This window comes from Quercus lobata, chromosome 3 (genome assembly GCF_001633185.2).
Source record: "Quercus lobata isolate SW786 chromosome 3, ValleyOak3.0 Primary Assembly, whole genome shotgun sequence".
NCBI classification, from domain to species: Eukaryota; Viridiplantae; Streptophyta; class Magnoliopsida; order Fagales; family Fagaceae; genus Quercus; species Quercus lobata.
The window spans coordinates 61,742,874-61,760,356 of record NC_044906.1 but is presented as its reverse complement, the minus strand read 5'-3'; the positions used below and the strand labels follow the sequence as shown (position 1 = coordinate 61,760,356).

Genomic DNA, 17,483 nt, shown 5'->3' with positions numbered 1-17,483 from the left:
CTCTGCATCCCAATTGTTAGGTCTTTATTCCATTTCAGATGTCCCAAAATGAAGTCATCTTTGAATAGTCAACAAATAAATTTCTTAATATACCCCATACTTTAACTAAAGTTTAAATAAGTGATGACAATTTTAAAAGCTCGTACTTTTTCACCTTTTCTAATTGTAAAAGGCAACGCATTAAATGATAATCCTTAAAAAAAAAAGGTTGAATTTCTAATTCTAAGCATTAGCATCCGGGTTTATTTAAGAAATTACAACCTCAAAATATATTTTATCTATTTTACCATCTCATTTTACAACTCATCCAACTTCACAATTTCTATTTTTACATACAACTCATTGTTGAGGGTCATTTGTGAGAATCCAAGTAGAAAGAAGAAAGGCCAACGACAAGGGCAGTAAAGAATTGGCAAACAGATGGCAAAACCATTAGACCCAAGCAGCAGGAATAATGAATCACAGGCCCATGAAATAAACAAATGGGCCTTGAAGAGACAAGTGAGCTTAAAGAAGTCCGGAAAGAGAAAAATAGCATACCCATGGGCAGTATATGATGTAGAAAAGTGAGAAAGGGTCATCACAAGCCCAAAGTAATGCAAACAAAGAAAGTAAGGGGTTAATGACAGGCTCATGAACCCCAATGATGAAAATAAGGTAATTGGGCCAGGGAAGCCCAATGAAGTTAGTAAAAGCCCATGAGAATGCAAAGTTAGTAAAAGGGCCAAGGAAGCCCAAAGAAAGCAAGTGGGCCAAGGATGCCCAAGAGAAAGACAAAAGGGACACATGAGCCCATGAGAAGGAAAACCAATGGCCATACCAAGCCATTGGGGGAAAGAGTAAACGGCTGACCTAAAGAGGCCTAGTAGGATTGAGTCATTACAGCAGGAATAACAGAGTAATATGGCAGGAAATGAGGGCAATTAAGAAGTGGGCCAAAGAAATATAAGGTCCATTATCAAATAAGGCCCAGCTCCTAAGAGGAGCGGGAAATCGAAAAGTAGCCCATATAAAAGGTCAAAGAAAATGGACGGCAAGCTATGCGAGCAAGCCTCCAGATCACGGCAGACGAATGAGCAGTAGGTAGATTTTGGACACATATGGAAGGAAGGTATGCGCAAGGTCCAAGCACCACTAGCCTGTACCCTGCCAATACAGGGCATGGTGAGGTTGTGGGTCAGAAATTCAGAGGGCATGGTTTGGTGGTGGGGAGAGGGGAAAAATCTATTTTTGAGGTTCCAGCTTAGGTTCTTTCAGGGAAGTGTCCTGTTGGGATGACTTACTACCCAAAAGAAGCAAGCTGAGTTGGAACCACTATGTGCATGCCATGAGGGATAGGGAGAGAGAAAGAACCCAGACTGTAACAGGAAAGGGTGCCACGGCAGAAAAACAAACAAATTACCCTTCTTTGTCTGGTGATGAGGGGGTGACACACAGACGGACTAGTGGTGGTTAGCCAGTACACCCAGACTAGACAAAGGAGGTTAAGGGCTAAAACAGTAAAATCCGGTTACGGCAGGCACTATAAAAAGAGAATCTTGCTGTGAACAAAGACAGAGCAACAACGGGAACCATAACTAAGAAATAGGAATTCGAAAAGAGAGACTAGAAAATAGAAAAGAAACGAGTGGGAAGGAAAGAAAGAAAACAACCAAAAAGAAAATAAAGTGAGAATTAGAACGGCAGGCATGCACCGGTAGATTGATTCCTTTTCTCCCTCACGAAATCCTACTCTTTGTTAAAATTAAAAGGGGGCTCTGTGCATTAACCATTCAGGTCCATTTCCCTCAGGGTAGTTAATCTCCACGGTAGGACTTTTCCTGAGAGATTAATTGCGTTAAGAAGGAACATTCTTTCCTTTCTAGTTTTGCTCCTGCGGACCGGATTTAAGTTGATTTCTTCATCTTCTGATTAACCAATACATATTACTATTTGCTCCCTTTTGTTCTGTTCTTTTCTTTCTGTAATTAGGGGTGTTCGCGGTGCGGTGCGACTTTAGGCCATTTTTAGCACTGCACTTTGCGGTGCGGTTTATCTAAAACCCTAACTACACTGCACCTTATTTTTGCAGTCACATGTATGGTGCGATGTGGTGCGGTGCGATTTAAAGTTTAGCCAAAATCATAACCGCAGCACACCTCATTTTTGCAATTATATATGCGGTGCGGTGTATAAGATGCGGTTTGAATGATTTGAAATTGGTATATTTTTCAAATTTTGGGCTTTTTCTACCCAATCCAAAACTTATTTTTTTCTTTTGTTTTGGTCCAAGTTTTACACTATTGAGCTAGTTTTTCTTTATTTTGGGTTGGCTTTCCTAATCAGCACTTGCTAGGGTTATCAAACTTTTTTTGTTTTTTTGAAAACTAGGGTTATTAAACTATTAATAATATATTTAATATTAAAAATAATTAATATATAGAGAGGGTGCGGTGCGGTGCGGTTTTCTTATTATAAAAACGCAAACCGCACTGCACCATGTAGTGTGGTGCGGTGCGGTGCGGTGCACTATTATTTGCGGTGCGGTGTGGTTATGTCATTTGCGGACGGTTTTGGTGCGGTTTGGTGAACACCTCTAATTATTACTGTTATTGTGTTTGAGGATCATTTGGTCATTTCCTACTAAGTAGCCAGATATTTTATTTTTATTATTATTATGTTTGTCTAGCACAACTTGTCTGAAACAGTTTTGCCTGTCGCAAGCACATTCCTAGCAAACTAGGCATAGTTTGCGCACAAGCCGGACCAAATTGAGTTGTAGCTGGACCGGTCCCAACTCCTTTATCCAGAAAACTTGGGCCTAGTGCAGCAGGAAGCAGCCCAATACTACTAGCACAGCCCACCACTTTACACTCATTAACATAATATAAACTATACCATCAAATAATATAAAAAATCATGTTTCCCTCTTTTAAAGTATGAGAGAGAATAAAATATCAATATTTTTGTTTACAACCTATGGATAGTAGTATATACACAACCTTACTGATCATGGATACTAAAAAGTTTTACAAACTCATCCTCGAATGAAGCTCTATTTTAATGTTTTTGATTGCTAAAATAGCAACTAAGAGGTTTTTCAGGCCCCAACATTAGTGCTCTAAACAAGTAGTGTCTTGTTATTTAACAAGATTGAACTTCCAATAGATTCTAAAAAAAAAAGATTGAACTTCCAGTTCAAAATCTAGTGTGCGTTTGGATTCAATTGAATCCTGCGTCCACGTTTCCAAGTTTTGCATTTTCCTTTTTTTTTTTTTTTGCCCGCATTTGTTGACTTTGGGAGACAATATTTACTGTTATGAACAGTGTATGCACTGTTTACACACTGTGCATGCACTGTTCACGTATTAAAAAATATTAAAAATGGGTCCCACGGTATTATTTACATGTTTAAAAATATTTTGTTACAGTGTTTTCAGTTTTCAGTTTCAGCAACAATAAGTTCAATCCAAACGGACCCCTAGTTTGAACATATGGTAAATGGGCCGGGCTTAATGACAGGCCCAAATAAAGCTATAAAGAACAAAGAAAAAGACAAAGACACACACAAAAACAGCTGAGGTCCGAGGATGGTTCCGTAGACTTAAAAGACTTTTGCACACTCAAACTAAACTACGGTCTCAGAAGCTTTTGGTCCTCCCTAGGGTTTTACAGCTCTGCCCATTTCACTAGGGTTTCGATTTCGTTTTCGTTTTCGTTTTGGTTCTGATCGATTACGATCTCTCTCACAGAACCCTAACTTCTTCCACAAGGTAACCCATTACTATGTCTCTACTATCATCTACTCGCCTTTTGCACGATCCGTGTCTACAAAACAAAACTCTAGTTGTCTCTCATCTTTAACACTGTCTGTAATCATTTATCGGACCTTTTGGTTTTTGTTTGTTTCGCCTGAAAATAGTGCTTTCCTGGAAAAAAAAAAGCTTTCATCTTTTGAGGATCTTTGCTTCAAGTTTCAGTTTTTTTTTTTTTTTTGGTTGGGGTTTTAGTATGCGGGAAAATAAGTATTTTGTCTCTAATTGCTTTTTCTTGGTATAAATTTTGAGGTAGAAAGTTTTATTTGTTTGGGTTGCTTCTTTAGGTTTCACTGGGTGGCTACAATGTCTCGGGTTTATGTTGGGAATTTGGATCAACGAGTGTCCGAGAGGGATCTCGAAGATGAATTCCGAATGTATGGTGTTCTTCGGAGGTAAGAAATGTTCACTTTCATTATTAAATTGTTTGTGTTTGTTTGTTTGTTTTTTTTTTTTTTTTTTGTGAAAACAGATTTTCATTATTGAAAAACTGTATGCTATGTTGCTTTTTATTAGCTTTTACCATTTCTAGTTGCTGTGTTTGGCACTTGGAATTGGGTTATTGATGGAACTTGAAGGCCCCGGTTTTGGTTTTCGATGAAATGGGGCCTTTTAGTTTCAATTTGCTGAGCCCCAAATGGTTTCTTTTTCACTGAAGAATTGGTTCAATTTTAATGAAATTTTTAGTTGATGATGTGTGCCAGTTTTGTGATAATTTGTAGTGCTTCTGAGGCTTAATTGAGTGATTGTCTTACGGCCTTTCTATCAATGACGAAATATATGGTATTATCGTGTTAATATGTTTTGGAGTTGACATGATCAAATTAAATGACAACTTGGTAGTCATTTTGCTTTAATTAGAGAACTCTTGTCAATTCGAAGTTGCATTTATATTAATATGCTATGGCATATGAATCTTAGCAAAGAATGAATTAGGCAATTCTAATTTGCGGCACGATGGGGATAAATTGTAACTATTTTCTGTGATATTTATATGTTTGCAATGCTGATTGAATAGATTGTAATCTGTTGTTTCCTTCTCCTTTTTGTGGGGTGTGGGAGGGGGGGGGGGTGGCGGCGGCATATGTCTGCTTGTTTGTTGTCACATTTTTCTGTTTGAGAAACAAACTTTATATCTGCCTGATGTTGAAGCTCTTAATGAAATTATGCAGTGTTTGGGTTGCTCGAAGACCACCAGGATATGCATTTGTTGAGTTTGATGATCGCAGGGATGCTCTAGATGCCGTACATGCATTGGATGGTCAGTATAGTGAATCTTTAATTTGTTGTTCTATATCACTTCAGTGATTCTATCATTATTGTTTTTTAAAATGCTTAACTTTACTTTCTCTCTCTCATTGTTTCTGATTACCATATTTGAATGCATTGTTTTGTTCTTGTTACTTGTATTTTTAATGATGCATTCATGTGAAGAACATTTTTTCTGTATTTCTTAGAAAGTTTCAATTTTTTAATAGTATACTGATATTTATCTCTGTGCGTGATGTGAGAGAGAGAGATAGATCTGGAAGGATGACATATTATTATGAAGTGTCAATATGAATAACTGGAAATTACACTAAGGTGAATTGAGCTAATAAGTCCTTTAGAGTACTGTATATAGAAATTACAGTGAAACATTTGGATCTCTAAAACCAAGGGGTGGCACAATTGGCTGGGGAGCATGCCTCTTGAAGTGGAGGTCACTAGTTTTAATCTCCCCTTCCTCCTCTTGGGGCTAAAATTTACCCAAAGAAAAGCAAAACATTAGATGTCCATGCCATCAAATTTCTTTTCTATATACAGATGGTGATTTGTTAACCAATGTGTGCAAGAAATCATCAATGAAAATCACGAGTTTTTTAATTATCTTTGCTGTTCTTTTAGAAGATAGAACTTTGGGGCCTGGTTGACTGCAATATGCTATTATATAACCGAAAGGCCTGGTTTTCTTGCATCTGGGTATCAATTTTGATATTTTGTCCCTTCAGTGTCATTGACATGCATCTACCTTATCTTGAGGTCATAAGCTATTTGAGGTGCATGGATTTTATTAAAATCATACGTAGCATGTCTGAGTTTTTCTGTTTTAAACCAATGTTGTTATGGATACTTTTCTAGCTAGCTTGTTCTTTGGCCCATGCAAATGTCATGGCTATGTCTGATAAGCTCCAGGTAATTTTCTGTATAAAGTTTCCATCCTAGTGTCTTACTAACTTTCTTCAATGGCAGTCAAGGATTTGAAAGTTAGAGCTTTCTTCCCTCCCACTCTTCAATCCTCAAGACTTAAAAATAATAAAATAAAAATCAAGACTCTTCTTTTACAGGGAAAAATGGTTGGCGTGTGGAGCTTTCTCATAATTCTAAGGGTGGCGGAGGCCGTGGCGGTGGAGGTGGCGGCGGTGGTGGACGTGGGCGTGGTGGAGGGGAGGACTTAAAGTGTTATGAGTGTGGAGAACCTGGTCATTTTGCTCGAGAATGTCGCTTGCGCATTGGCTCACGAGGCTTGGGAAGTGGACGACGTCGAAGCCCTAGCCCTATTCGACGTCGGAGGAGTCCAGACTATGGGTATGGGCGCAGGTGGGTTGAAGGGTGTGGTGTTGCTTAGATTTTTATACCTTGCATTGAATGTTTTGAAGATTTTATCAATTTTAATAAATCCAAAGATCTGACTGCCATTCCATATCAGCAATTCCAATATCGTATGATGTTTTGGTCATGAAGAAAAACAAATGGCTCATATGTATGTGCCATGCAACTGGTACTAACTTTGGTGCTGGAAGATGAATTTGTTATAGAGTATGCATGTGATACTGAACCGTTAATAGTATGTAACAGGTGAAGCATCTTATGATGTTTTTTAAAGGATTAATGTGAGAATATAACATAGTGGATTTGTTTGTATTTTCTTTGTTCACCTAGCCCGCAAGTCACCTTTCTCAATTCCAATTGTTAATCTAACTTATGTGGTGTTTGAGTCCTCTGGGTGTGCGTGGTTATGTCTTCTTCCACAATTGTTAATTTGGTAACATTTACTGGGGTTTGTCTGGGAATTTCTTACCCACTATATATTACAAATTGAAGCATGTGAAAAATTATCAATGCATATCTTCTTCATTTTCAAGATTTTGTATTATTTATCAAAATCATTCTTTATTATCTTGAAAAGTACATTGTGGCTTGATTTCTCTCAGCTTATGTAAAATTTCAGTTAGTGCCTTTTCCTTCATTGTTATCATTCTTTAATGTATGACATGATATTTTGGAAGTTTGAATTTTTATCTATTTGATTAATCAATGGAATTGTAGTTAATTAGATATAATGAGTTTGGATTTCAAATGTTGATGGTTTGTATTTGTTATCTCATTGCAGGAGTTATAGTCCCCGTGGCAGAAGATCTCCACGTCGCCGCAGCATTTCGCCTCCTAGACGTCGCAGCTACAGCAGGTCCCCTGCATATCGCCGTGCTCGCCAAGATTCACCTTATGCTAATGGGTATGTCTTGTTTGTACTAGTTAATGATGTTGCTAGTTTAACTACCTGGGGAGTTCAACACTTTGAAGGGACAACTTTTCAAAGAAACCATGACAAGTCCTTTATCATTGTTGAACAGAACATCATTCTACATTTGTTTATTGTTTTCATCCAAGCTCTTATGATTGATTTTTTTCTTTCTGTTTTTCTCTGCAGAGACTAAGGATGGATGGTATGTGATCTGAAATGCACGCTGAATGATGTTACGGTGCCATCTTTGCTTTACTGTAGTTCTTGTAGAAATGGTTGAACAAACAAGAATCATTGTTAGTTATGTTCATGTCGTGACAATGGTTAATGATAGAAACTTGGGTATGGATAGCATCTACAAAGTGTTTTAGCCGCCAAAAGGGGTGCCTTGGACACCGTTTTGCGCTGGCTTTCTCTCTTCAGCTTACTGAAACTTGGAGGTCTCTTTCCTACTTTAAATTGTCACCTTATTGGCTATTATATTTTTATTTTAACTAACTTTGGTAGCTTAGATCTGTTTGGATTAGAGATTCCTAAAAAGTTTACATGTTTTGTTTTGAGGTGTGATTTCGGCTAAATGGCATCGTTTCGCCGCATACTGCATCTTAGTGCACATGGTTCCCATCTCTGCTTCTCAGCACCAGTCATCTAGTCGTCGTTGCTCCTGCATCTTGGTTGCATGCGGTACCTTTTTTAGTGTAGTCATCTGCAACAAAGCTTCTAATTTAGTTAACCTTTTTGTTCATGAAGATGAAGCTGTTAATTGCTCCCCATCTCTGCTTCTCTGCACGACATTATCTACTCATCTGCATCTTGTTCAGCTTGTACTTTGTGTTGTTATGCTGAAACTTGGTTGCCAACAAACCTTTTTGATGATCTGGTCTGCAACAAAGCTGTTAATTGCTCCCCATCTCTGCTTCTGTGCACGACATTATCTACTCATCTGCATCTTGTTCAGCTTGTACCATGTGTTGAAAATTTATGAGAAACTTGGTTGCCTGCACCCCTTTTTGATGATTTAGTCTGCAACAAAGCTTCTCCTCTAGCTAACACCTTCAACTCTCTCTAAAGGCTGGTTGAAGAAGATGAAGTTGTTCATTGGGTTCTTTCTTTTGAGTATGTTTACGGTGATCATTTATGGACATAATGCCTGGTGCTTGGAAGCCTATGCTGAGAATTAACATGAAAGGCTGATTTCATTGCACCTAGAGGCTCTTCAGAACCCCCAGTTTTTTTCTGCTACATCGTTAGGTAGTTTGTGCATACAACACTTCCTTATTTCAGTAATCTTCATATATTCCCTGATGCTTGTAAGCCTGCATCTGGTGTGGTCATTAGCAATCAGTGACTTTTTTCCCTCTTCCTGTTCCTGTAGTCTGCTGGTAGTGTTTACTCCTAAGCTTGTTTTTTGGCCTGACTATTTTGCTTTAGGTACCTCTTATGTTTGCTGTGATTCTTTTATTTTATTTTGATACATGCTGTGATTCTTAAGTATTAGTGATTTGGTTTCAAATATGATGTCCTTATCCTTCCACCTGGTAATTTCTACACGGGCTTAATTTTACGACTCCCCAATTATTGTGAAGTCAATGCATGCTGTCTGTTCTATAGATCCCCCCTCTTCTCTTAATATCTACGTGTACTTCTTCCCTATATCATTATTTATTAATTATTATTGATAATTAGATAATTACAATCGGGTGGGGGGATTTGAATTTTGGAGGTCTTGGTTGGAAACATCAAAGCTCTGTACTCTTTTTCCGTACATCAACTTGTACTTTTGTTATGCTGCTGTATCGTTTTCAGTGTTTTTTTTTTTTTTTCTCCAGTAAGGGAGTAGTAATGCAATGAAAAAGAGTAGTACTGCGTTGAATCCAGCAGTCATAATTGAGAGCTAATACGTATGTTGTAACTTGAAAATGATATTATGAAAATTTTTATTTTGAACCCACTTAATTTTAATCGGAGTAACCTGAAAAAGGCATGTGGTTGTAGTCTCAACGCTTACATTCGACTTGGAAGTGACATGTATTTGATAGGAAGTATTCAAAGGCATGTGGTTTATCGGACATGGAGAAAGATTAGATTACCAAGTTATCATAGGTGTAATGGTGTAAAATGACATGCAAGTGAAGCAGTACGTCCTTCCAAAAGGACAAATTGCTGATCAAAAGGCTAAAATGAAATGCAAATGGCATATTAACAAAGCTATGTATGACCTGCGTGCCGTCCAAGACAATCTGCTTTCAAGTTTGAATAAGACATGGCAACCACTGAACCAAGGAAACATCCTTCCTCTCTCTCTGTGTTCTATATATTTATCTCAATAGAGACCTTGACCAGTTCCAAGTCCTCTGATAATTGAATTAGTGGGGAAGCCAAATGAAAGACCATTGGGTCAATGGCACCATTTTTCACTCTCAATATGGACTAACAGATGAGCAAGGAAGTCAAGTCCACCACCATCATCTTTATCTATCTACTTTGTTGACACTAAACATTGAGATCCAAAACACTGAACACTAAGCTCCAAAAAGAAAGACGCGAAGATCAATAGCAATCACATTATGCCAGAGCAGAAGCTGGGCGAGAACATTCATGATAAGCGGAACCAGAAGCTGGAGGCCTTTGATGTCCTTAGAGCAGCTCTTGCAATCTCTTTCAAGAATTTCAATTTCATCATTTTCGTCTTTCTGATTTCCCTGCCTCTTTTATGCTTCATGGTTTACTATGAAATTTTCCTTCAGAGGACACTGGTTGAAACCTCAAATATCGTTAACGTGCCTCCTGGTTACTTCTACTATAAGAGGTCGATTCCTGATTTTTCAACCGAAGAAACGAGTCTTCAAATTACCAAAGATCTTTTTCAAAAATTGTTTCACCTTGGTTTCCTCTATCTGGTGCCTCTTCATCTCGTTGAGTTCTGCAGTGTGATTGTGATTGTTGATTTGGCGTCAAAGATATATGTAGAAGAGAGACCATTGACTCTCAAGCAAATGAAGGATATGATAAATAAGCTTTACGATGGAGCAAGAGTGAGAGGCACTTTTATCACTTCAATTTACATTCTCTTCGTATCAACTTGTATTCTACTCGGGTTAATATGGTTAATCACAAATAGTTTTCAACTTGGATTGATGTGGTTATTCGCAGACTACCATTTTATTATCAAAGATTCTGCCATTGATGTGTTCTTTGCAGTGTTTTATGGAATAGCTTTTGTAGCACTGCTAACAAAATACTTAGAATGGAGTGCTATGTGGAATATGAGCATTGTCATTTCAGTGTTGGAGGGGATATATGGGGGTGAAGCATTTGCTCTTTCTTCTTATTTTAATAAAGGTAGCGAGGGGCGTGGGCTGCTTTTGATGCTCGTTTTCTTTGTTTGGGGACTGGGTTTAAGGTTGCCATGCCTCTATTTTGGATGCTATGAAGGAGGGAGAGGAATTGTTGCACAAATCAGCTTGTTCTGCTTGGGGAATGTGCTGAAATGGGTAGTCTGCATGGTCTATTTCTATGATTGCAAGAAGCGGATTTTAGAGAAGAAAGTTGATGAGGAAGTTGGAAGAGATATCGAAGCTGTTGGTGCATAATGAGGAATTGGTTTGTGGCATTCACTAAGTAGGAAGAGAGGCTAATCTCTTCCCTGAACTTGGTTTGAATATTTGAATCATGGCTAGAAACTTCAATAAGTGTAGGGAGTCAATTTCCAAGTCATGTTACTATGAATGTTGTATGATAAACTTTTCTATTTTTTGTTTTAAGCTTTTATGTTCTTCATTGATGTATTTCTAGGTCTCGTGCCCATCGCTTGAGTGAGATTCTTAAACTCGATTTTTTAAAATACTTTGCATTCTTCAATTGTTTAAATAGAATCTCTTACAAATTACAACCTACAATCCTCCAATAGGTTGTAATATTCAAATTCAAAATAGTTGATACTCTGGAATGCATAAAAAGTAAATATGTCTTTTAACTTAAACCTAATATACTAATCTTCATACTCCAAGAAATTAAAGTGATAAAAGCTTAAACCAAAACTTTTTTACCTCAATGCAAGAAAACACACATTTGAGTACATCTTAAACACTAAAAATTGAAATTCACAACTTTTTGTCACTATTATGGCTTAGTACTCCTCCCTAGGTTTATGATCATTTACAAGAGAAAACTGCAACTTTTGTTAAGGAGCGACACCATTTCTATGTTCACATAGATAAAATTCCTTCTAATGTCCATATTATGCAAACATGTACATGCACATCAAACTTCATAAAGAGAATAAAACTCATCCTCCATAATGTAACAATATGCACTTATCCATCTTGAATGAAACATTAAAAATTTATTAGCAAAGAAAATTTTATGTGTGACAAATTGTGATTCATAGAGTAGTAAACTCTAAATAGTTTAGAGAATTTTTATTTAGAACAAAGCATATACTAAGAAGGATAAATATGGAATTGAAGTAAGAATGAATAGTGATACTAGAGGAGTTTAGTTGATCAAACTGTGTAAATGACATAGTTGATCAAAAGTCGTAAATGAATGCCTTCTAGAATTGGACAGGGCTGGGGGATAGTGATCACAAGTGCAAGCCTCCCTTTTTTATTTATAAAAAAAGGAAAAGAAAAAAGAATCAGTTAGAACAACCAGCCACTATCTACTCTAATATGTGTATTAGTAAAGAAGAATAGCAAGTAATCTATATAATATATTAAAATTAAAATGTAGCAATTAATTTTGATATTCTCTCATTCTGCCAACCCTTCCTCTCTCATTTTTTTTACTCATCTTCTCATTATTAATTTCTCACTTTATTGTTATACTTTCTCTAACATTTCTCATTCATTTTTACCTTTTTATCTCTCCACTAGTCTCTAACTTACCATTACCTTTTCTCTTTCTTTTATTTTGTCTATTCTTCTTCCTATATTCTTTACCATAATCTTTCTAATCTCTAACTTATTCAATCCATATTTTCTCCACACAAAAAGTAAGTACTCTCTCTTTTTCTTTATGGGTGGATTTTTTTGTTCTTTCTTGCATCTCTATTTAGGTTGATGAATTTTTCAATTCTTTGGAACTCTACTTTGGGTTGATATGATTTGAATACATTTTTAAGCTGTTATTATTATTATTATTTTAATGATAACATTATAGTGGTATAATATTATTCTATTACATATATGGTTTGAATAATCTAGAGCTTACAACTATACCGTTCATTGTAACTCTTCTTCTCCTCATATGCTTTCTATAAATTAGCTATTCTTTGTTTATCAATTTTTTATTCTTTCTTGAAAATCTATTTTAAGTTGATAATTTTTTTGTGTTTTTTTTTTTTTTTTATATATATTTTTATAACTCTACTTTGGTTGATTGGTGTTGTGTTTTTGGAAATTCCCACCACAAGTTCTCTCTCTTTATAGTTTTGGTTTGATTTTTTTTTTTTTTTTTTTTTTTTTTTTTTTTTTTTTTTTTTTTTTTTTTTTTTTTTTTTTTTTAAGGTAAGAGATAGATATTTTATTCATTTAAACGTATAAGAGGTATACTACCTGCGCTAAATACCAGCACTAGGGAAAGAAAGCGCATATACAAAAAGACGACCTACCTAGATAGAGCACAGAGCCACAGGCTTTACAATATGGAGAAGACCACGCTAGAGCATTGAGGGAGAAAAACTAAGACAAAATACCCAAACGAAGCCCAAGTCCCACTCACCACAATATTGAGTTTTTAAACCACAACATCACAATACAGATCTTTCAAAACAACACCACAATACCAATCTTTTCAAAAAACAAAACAAAATCACACTTCAGAACTGTCAAGTTTCAACAAAACAGAGACTAAGAATTAGTCATTGTAGCCAGCAACCTCCGATACTCTGCCAGGAAACTGAGTGCTCCATCTAGGATTACACTAGGATATTGCTGAACATGTTCAAAATAATATAATTATTTCTAGCATTCCATAGTGCCCATGATATTGTCGCCCATCTATCCAACTCCAGCTGTGGAAGCTGATCAACAAGCATCCGGAACAGAGCAAAGAATTCCCTAGCATCATTAGGACATTTCTGAATTTTACCTCGGCAAATCGCCCATACATTTCTTGCCAAAGGACACTCCCACAAAATATGGCCAACGGACTCTAATTTTTGACAGCAAATCTCACACCGTGCGTATTGATTATAATGTAATCTTTTTAAGAAAATGAGAAATTTGAATAAAAAATTTGAAATTAAAAGTTTAGTTGTACAGAAAAGAGAAGAAAAGAAGAAAAACATAACATACTGTAACATAAGTTAGAAGAATATGAATCCCCATAAAAAAAAAATCCAATTAAACACACCCAAAATAATAGAATGATCTATTTGTAGAGATAGAGATATGAAAAATACTTTTAAAAATTGATTAGTTTGCAGGGAGAACAAATTATCATTAACAAATTTTAGAAAAAAATTATATGTTATACCATATTATATACCAAAAAAAAAAGTTTATCATACATCTTGTGAGTTTGTGACTAATAATAAATAAAAGTGGTATCAACGATAAATTCATGCAGGTCTACTGTTGCTTTAGGCGACTACATAAGGCTCCCAAATTTTTCAAATTATGTTGGTTCTTTAATTATAAAAAATAGATTGGAAAAATGTATTAATTAAACCCCAAAATATAGCCAATAAATAAGAGAAGAAAAAAACACCAAAGAATAAAAATCGGGAAAGAAGGCCCAATGTAGGATTACAAAATCACACCCAAAATATTAACATAAATGAAAAAAAGAAGAAGAAGAAGATTAATCTCAATCTCTCTCTCTCTCTCTCTCTCTCATACACACACAAAAAACAAAACAGAACAAAATTCTTTATTTATATTTGCTAAAATTTTGCTGTGCGACAGACTCTCCATTCCAACCATTCTCTTCAAGTTTGAGGTTTGCCTTGAAAAAATCTTTCAAATCTGTGTTTGCTACTTTGCTTTTAACTAGATTGCTAGTTTCTACCTTTACTTTATGTTTTATCTGATGGGGAGTGAGATATGTAGTCCACAAACATTTTTACGATTCACCAGATTCTGATGTGGCTGGTGGTTTATGTTTTTGTCTCTTTTTTTTTTTTTTTTTTTTTTTTTTAAATTTTATTTTTATATAATATACACTAGTTGTTAAAAAAAAAAAAAAAGTTAGATTCTTCTCCAAATGCACGTATGGCTTCTAGAGAATACTTATTATAGTTGCTTCAACGTAAAGAAGTTTTCAAGATTAAAGTTGATAAAATCATAACTAAAATCGACAATGTCATAAAAAAGATTAAATTGATTAGCCATATTATCTATAGAAATGTTAGAGGAACTTGAATACAAAAATTTAATATATAATTTTGCATATAAAAATGCAAGAATAATATATTTTAATTAAAAATTATTTAAATAATATTTAAAAATATAAAATGTCTCATTTTAATCTTTGTTGCTGGCCCTAAAATGCAATAAACCACTCTGGTTCTATGTAAAAATGATGGTATTCCAATCACAATAGAATATGTTAAAAATTGTGAAAAATGTTAGCAAGGTAAGGCCATGTTGATGAGAAAGAAACTAAGAGGAAACTCCCAGATAAGGCACTTGCTTCCCTTCTGGGAGTTTAAGGCAGAGATTCCTTAACTTTGATTAATTGAGCTTTTTTGTCAGCTACCCATTTTGTCCTTGTTGGTGATCCTCATTGTGATGAAGTCAGCTAGGGTGTTTTGGTCACTATCTATTGTGGGTTACTATTGGATGAGAGGGTCAGAAACCATATGAAAACTTCACGAAACATTGAAACTGCAGAATCCTTGTGAAATTCTCACATATATGTGGGTGGGTGGAAGCTGTCCATTTGAGGAGTCATGAATTTTAAAAAATTGAAAGAACTAGTTGGGGTCTACACAAGTGTATGAACAAGGGGCCTGGGTGGTGTGCAAATGCTCATTATATCCTAGCTAGCAGCCCTTGGTCAAGGAGTCAAGTCCTAGCTTTACATGGAACATGGTCTGCAGATACCAAGATCATGCAGGAAGTCATCTTCATCCCACCTCTATTTTCATTATGAAAAATGCTAGAGATACAAATTATTTACAAATGGTTGATGTGGTGAGTGGTTATTGGTAAGTGTTAAAGTGATGTTAGTAATGGGTCCAGATGAAAACCAGTAACAATTGGTCCAGATGTAAAAATGTTGTAAAATAGTAGCATTACTTTTTCATTGTATATGTCTCCTGTCTTCAAAAGTGTGTATGCCCATATGGCTTTTATTTAGCTTTACCTGAGGCACTGCTAGCTCTCTCATGAAGAGAATGTGATTAGTAGGTTGAAAAGTCCAAGTCCTCCATGATAATAATTAAGTTATTTAGTGGACAAAGACCTCATGATCCATTAGCGAATGAAAGTCAAGACCACTCTCATCTTCTTCATCTACCAAAGGTGTCATTGAGATCAGAAATGTAAGGCTGGGAGATGGAAAATAATCATATTATGATGAACCAGAAATTGCTTGAGAAAAGTCATGATTTGCAAAAACAGAAGCTGGAGGTCTTTGATATCCTTAGAGAAGCTCTAATAGTCTCTTTCAAGAATTTCAACTTCATCATCTTTATCTTTCTGGCATCACTCCCTTTTTTTGGTTTCATGGTTTACTATGAAACTTTCCTTCAAAGGACTTTTGTTGAAGCCTCACATATCCTAAAGCATCCACCTAGTTACTCCACCTATAATTGGCCGTTACCTGAATTTTTGGTAAAAACAGTGACCAAAGATTTTTTTCATGAATTGGTTCAACTTAGCTTCCTTTATCTGGTGCCCCTTCATCTCTTTGAGCTTTGCACCGTGATTGTGACTGTTGATTTGGCATCAAGGATATATGCAGAAGAGACACCAATGACTCTCAAGGAGATGATACATAAGCCCATTTATGGAGCAAGACTGAGAGGCACTTTTGTCACATCATTTTACGTTCTCTTCTTATCAACTTGCACTCTACTCGGATTGATATGGTTAGCCACAAACTACTATGTTATATTTGCAAATTCTGTTGTTGATGTGTTATTTGCTGTGTCTTATGGGGTAGCTTTTGTAGTACTACTAACAAAATTCTTGGAATGGAGTGCTATGTGGAATATGAGTATTGTCATTTCAACGTTGGAGGGGTTATATGGGGTTGAAGCATTTGTGCTTTCTGCTTATTTTAGCAAAGGTATTGGGCGGCGTGGGCTGCTTTTGATGCTTGTTTTCTTTGTTTGGGGACTGAGCTTAAGGTTGCCATGCCTCTATTTTGGATGCTATGAAGGAGGGAGAGGAATTGTTGCACAAATTTGCTTGTTCTGCTTGGGGAATGCGCTCAAATGGGTGGTCTGCACGGTCTATTTCTATGATTGCAAGAAGCGGATTTTAGAGAAGAAAGTTGATGAGGAAGTAGGAAGAGATATTGATGCCATTGATGCATAATTGGGAATTGGTTGTTACAATCAATATTTGAAGCACAACTAGAATCTAGAAACTTTAATAGTTTTAGGGAGTCAATTTCCAAGTATTGAAAGTACGAATGGGTCATAATAGGCTTTTATGTTCTTAATTTATGTATTTCTAATACCATTCTCGTTCTTTGGCAGAGCTTTATGTAGATCCAGTTAATAACAATTGAAAAAACCAGTCTTTGCTGGTTTTTTTCTTGCCTTTCTGGTATAGACTCTTTAGCATTATGTAAAAGCATCTCTTTATTGGGGAATTGAATAAAGTGGCGTTTGTTTTGAGTGTATTCAATAGTTTCATAAATTGGGGTTCCCCCCTCTTCTTCGGGTGTAATTGATAATTTCATGAATTATGTATATGCAACAATTAAAACTTTAATTTTGTAAAATTTTCCAGTTTGTGTTTTAAGCGCATAAGTGAAAGCCACTGTTTTCTGAGATTGTCAATGCAGTAGGTGATGAGTAACAAGATTTTGAAAGTAAAAGTCTACTATTCAACCAAAACATAGGCCCCAATGCCCATTGTGTTTGAACTTTGAAGTGTTCTTGCCGCACTATAACTATCATGCAGATTCCTTAATATAGAACTCCATTCAATTGTAGGCCTTTTGGAAGTCTAGTTTCAACCCCATTTAAACCTCCTTCTTTGAGTGAGTAAAGGAATGTACAA

At 35.9% G+C, this 17,483-nt stretch overlaps 3 protein-coding genes across 3 annotated transcripts; all 3 read left to right on the top strand.

Moving 5' to 3' along the window:
• The first annotated feature begins 3,524 nt into the window (after nucleotides 1-3,524).
• On the top strand, nucleotides 3,525-7,810 carry LOC115982672 (serine/arginine-rich splicing factor RSZ21). Its single transcript, XM_031105339.1, has 6 exons — nucleotides 3,525-3,752; nucleotides 4,082-4,189; nucleotides 4,967-5,055; nucleotides 6,122-6,374; nucleotides 7,168-7,290; nucleotides 7,486-7,810. The coding sequence occupies exons 2-6, from the start codon at nucleotides 4,101-4,103 to the stop codon at nucleotides 7,490-7,492; spliced, it is 561 nt and encodes a 186-aa protein (XP_030961199.1). The 5' UTR covers nucleotides 3,525-3,752; nucleotides 4,082-4,100; the 3' UTR covers nucleotides 7,493-7,810.
• Nucleotides 7,811-8,811: 1,001 nt separating this feature from the next.
• On the top strand, nucleotides 8,812-11,104 carry LOC115982670. The gene has a single exon (XM_031105338.1). The coding sequence runs from the start codon at nucleotides 9,867-9,869 to the stop codon at nucleotides 10,890-10,892; it is 1,026 nt and encodes a 341-aa protein (XP_030961198.1). The 5' UTR covers nucleotides 8,812-9,866; the 3' UTR covers nucleotides 10,893-11,104.
• A 3,731-nt stretch (nucleotides 11,105-14,835) lies between these two features.
• LOC115982040 lies at nucleotides 14,836-17,100 on the top strand. The gene has a single exon (XM_031104516.1). It carries the CDS (start codon nucleotides 15,804-15,806, stop codon nucleotides 16,788-16,790), a length of 987 nt encoding a protein of 328 aa, XP_030960376.1. The 5' UTR covers nucleotides 14,836-15,803; the 3' UTR covers nucleotides 16,791-17,100.
• The last annotated feature ends 383 nt before the right edge of the window (nucleotides 17,101-17,483 follow it).

What these genes read in the sequence shown, in the direction of transcription:
- LOC115982672 (XM_031105339.1), top strand. Translation starts at nt 4,101, where the DNA reads ATGTCTCGGGTTTATGTTGGGAATTTGGATCAACGAGTGTCCGAGAGG. An exon ending in ATGTATGGTGTTCTTCGGAG is followed by an intron (nt 4,190 to 4,966) that starts GTAAGAAATGTT and finishes GAAATTATGCAG; the next exon opens with TGTTTGGGTTGCTCGAAGAC. An exon ending in TGCCGTACATGCATTGGATG is followed by an intron (nt 5,056 to 6,121) that starts GTCAGTATAGTG and finishes CTTCTTTTACAG; the next exon opens with GGAAAAATGGTTGGCGTGTG.
- LOC115982670 (XM_031105338.1), top strand. Translation starts at nt 9,867, where the DNA reads ATGCCAGAGCAGAAGCTGGGCGAGAACATTCATGATAAGCGGAACCAG.
- LOC115982040 (XM_031104516.1), top strand. Translation starts at nt 15,804, where the DNA reads ATGGAAAATAATCATATTATGATGAACCAGAAATTGCTTGAGAAAAGT.